The sequence below is a fragment of the Penaeus monodon genome, chromosome 24, assembly GCF_015228065.2.
Source record: "Penaeus monodon isolate SGIC_2016 chromosome 24, NSTDA_Pmon_1, whole genome shotgun sequence".
Classification (NCBI taxonomy): Eukaryota; Metazoa; Arthropoda; class Malacostraca; order Decapoda; family Penaeidae; genus Penaeus; species Penaeus monodon.
Genome location: NC_051409.1, coordinates 33132613 through 33133734, shown reverse-complemented (window position 1 = coordinate 33133734; position 1122 = coordinate 33132613). Strand labels below are relative to the sequence as shown.

The following is a 1122-nucleotide window of genomic DNA, read 5'->3' as shown; positions in this document are numbered from 1 at the left end:
CTGTGGTGGTAACTTGAAAAAAACATTCTTTAGTTTACAGGACTTTTGTGCCCTTGTATTCATTATGTGTTTTGTCTACTTTACTTGTATCTATCCTTTTCCTAATGTATATCCTGCTCGTTGTATTTCCCTCGCAGTTTTATAATAAATTGGTCTTGCTCTCAGAGAAGGACGTCATTTTGACCCAAAGCCTCCAGCTCTGTAAGATTAAACAGCTAGATCTATAATGCTATAACTATTGTTTTTCTCTCACCATACAAAAAATAAAGCACAACCAGTGATTGATTTGACAAAAAATAGAGTCAATTTTTGCTTAGTAAGATCCTGAATAAAATGACAAATAGGAAGATGAAAACAACAACAACTACAGTAGCGAAAACGAGCGTAAACAGCTAACAAAACCCCTATTTCCACAGTTAAAAAATTCGGCGGCTAACGTCCTGCGTGAGACGTGGCTAATATACAAACACACCAAACTTGTCAAAAAGGTTAACCACGGTCGAGTCAGGACGCACCAGCGGAAGTTCCTATTGGCCATTTACGCGTAAGTTATTTCAATGTTTTTGGTAAAGGATGCAGGTTCAACCTCAGAAGTACGGCAATCATTGGTCCGGCAGTTTCGATAGTTCGGGAAATTGATCTAAATATGTCGGTCATAGCTCTGTATGGCCGGCGAATGGATAACTGTCACTTTCAGCATATTGTTTATAATTATAACAGGTGACTTGCAAGCGTGGATGTTGCTATATTATTCAGAATTACTGAAATTTTACTGCTAGATATGTCATTCAAAAGACGTTTAGGTAACACAAGTGTTAACGGAGAGAAATGTAGTACTCATGGTATTTATTGTTACAATACATGTCAAAAATGATTAAACAAAAGAGATTATCACTTCGTAAAATTCGATGCTTAGGCACCCGTTTACTTTCAGTCTTGCTGGACCATTGAGGCTGAGCTTGTAATATTGAGGAGATTTTTAAAAAAAAGAAGGTCTTAACGGTAATAGTAATGACCTCGTTATATTTTCTCCCTCTTCTTTTCTGTTTAACTATCATTTCATCAGCTACATTATGTATATATGTATAAGTATATCAGTAAGTATATCTTTCTGATAAAACG

General features: G+C 35.9%; 1 protein-coding gene across 1 annotated transcript in view; it reads left to right on the top strand.

Annotated features, from left to right (window-relative positions):
- LOC119588724 (small conductance calcium-activated potassium channel protein-like) overlaps positions 1-1122 on the top strand; it is a gene marked incomplete at both ends in the record, with an annotated part of 34281 nt that overhangs the window by 31843 nt on the left and 1316 nt on the right. Inside the window, 1 exon segment of the mRNA XM_037937366.1 lies at positions 417-544. Within this exon segment, the coding sequence (XP_037793294.1) occupies positions 417-544 (128 nt within the window).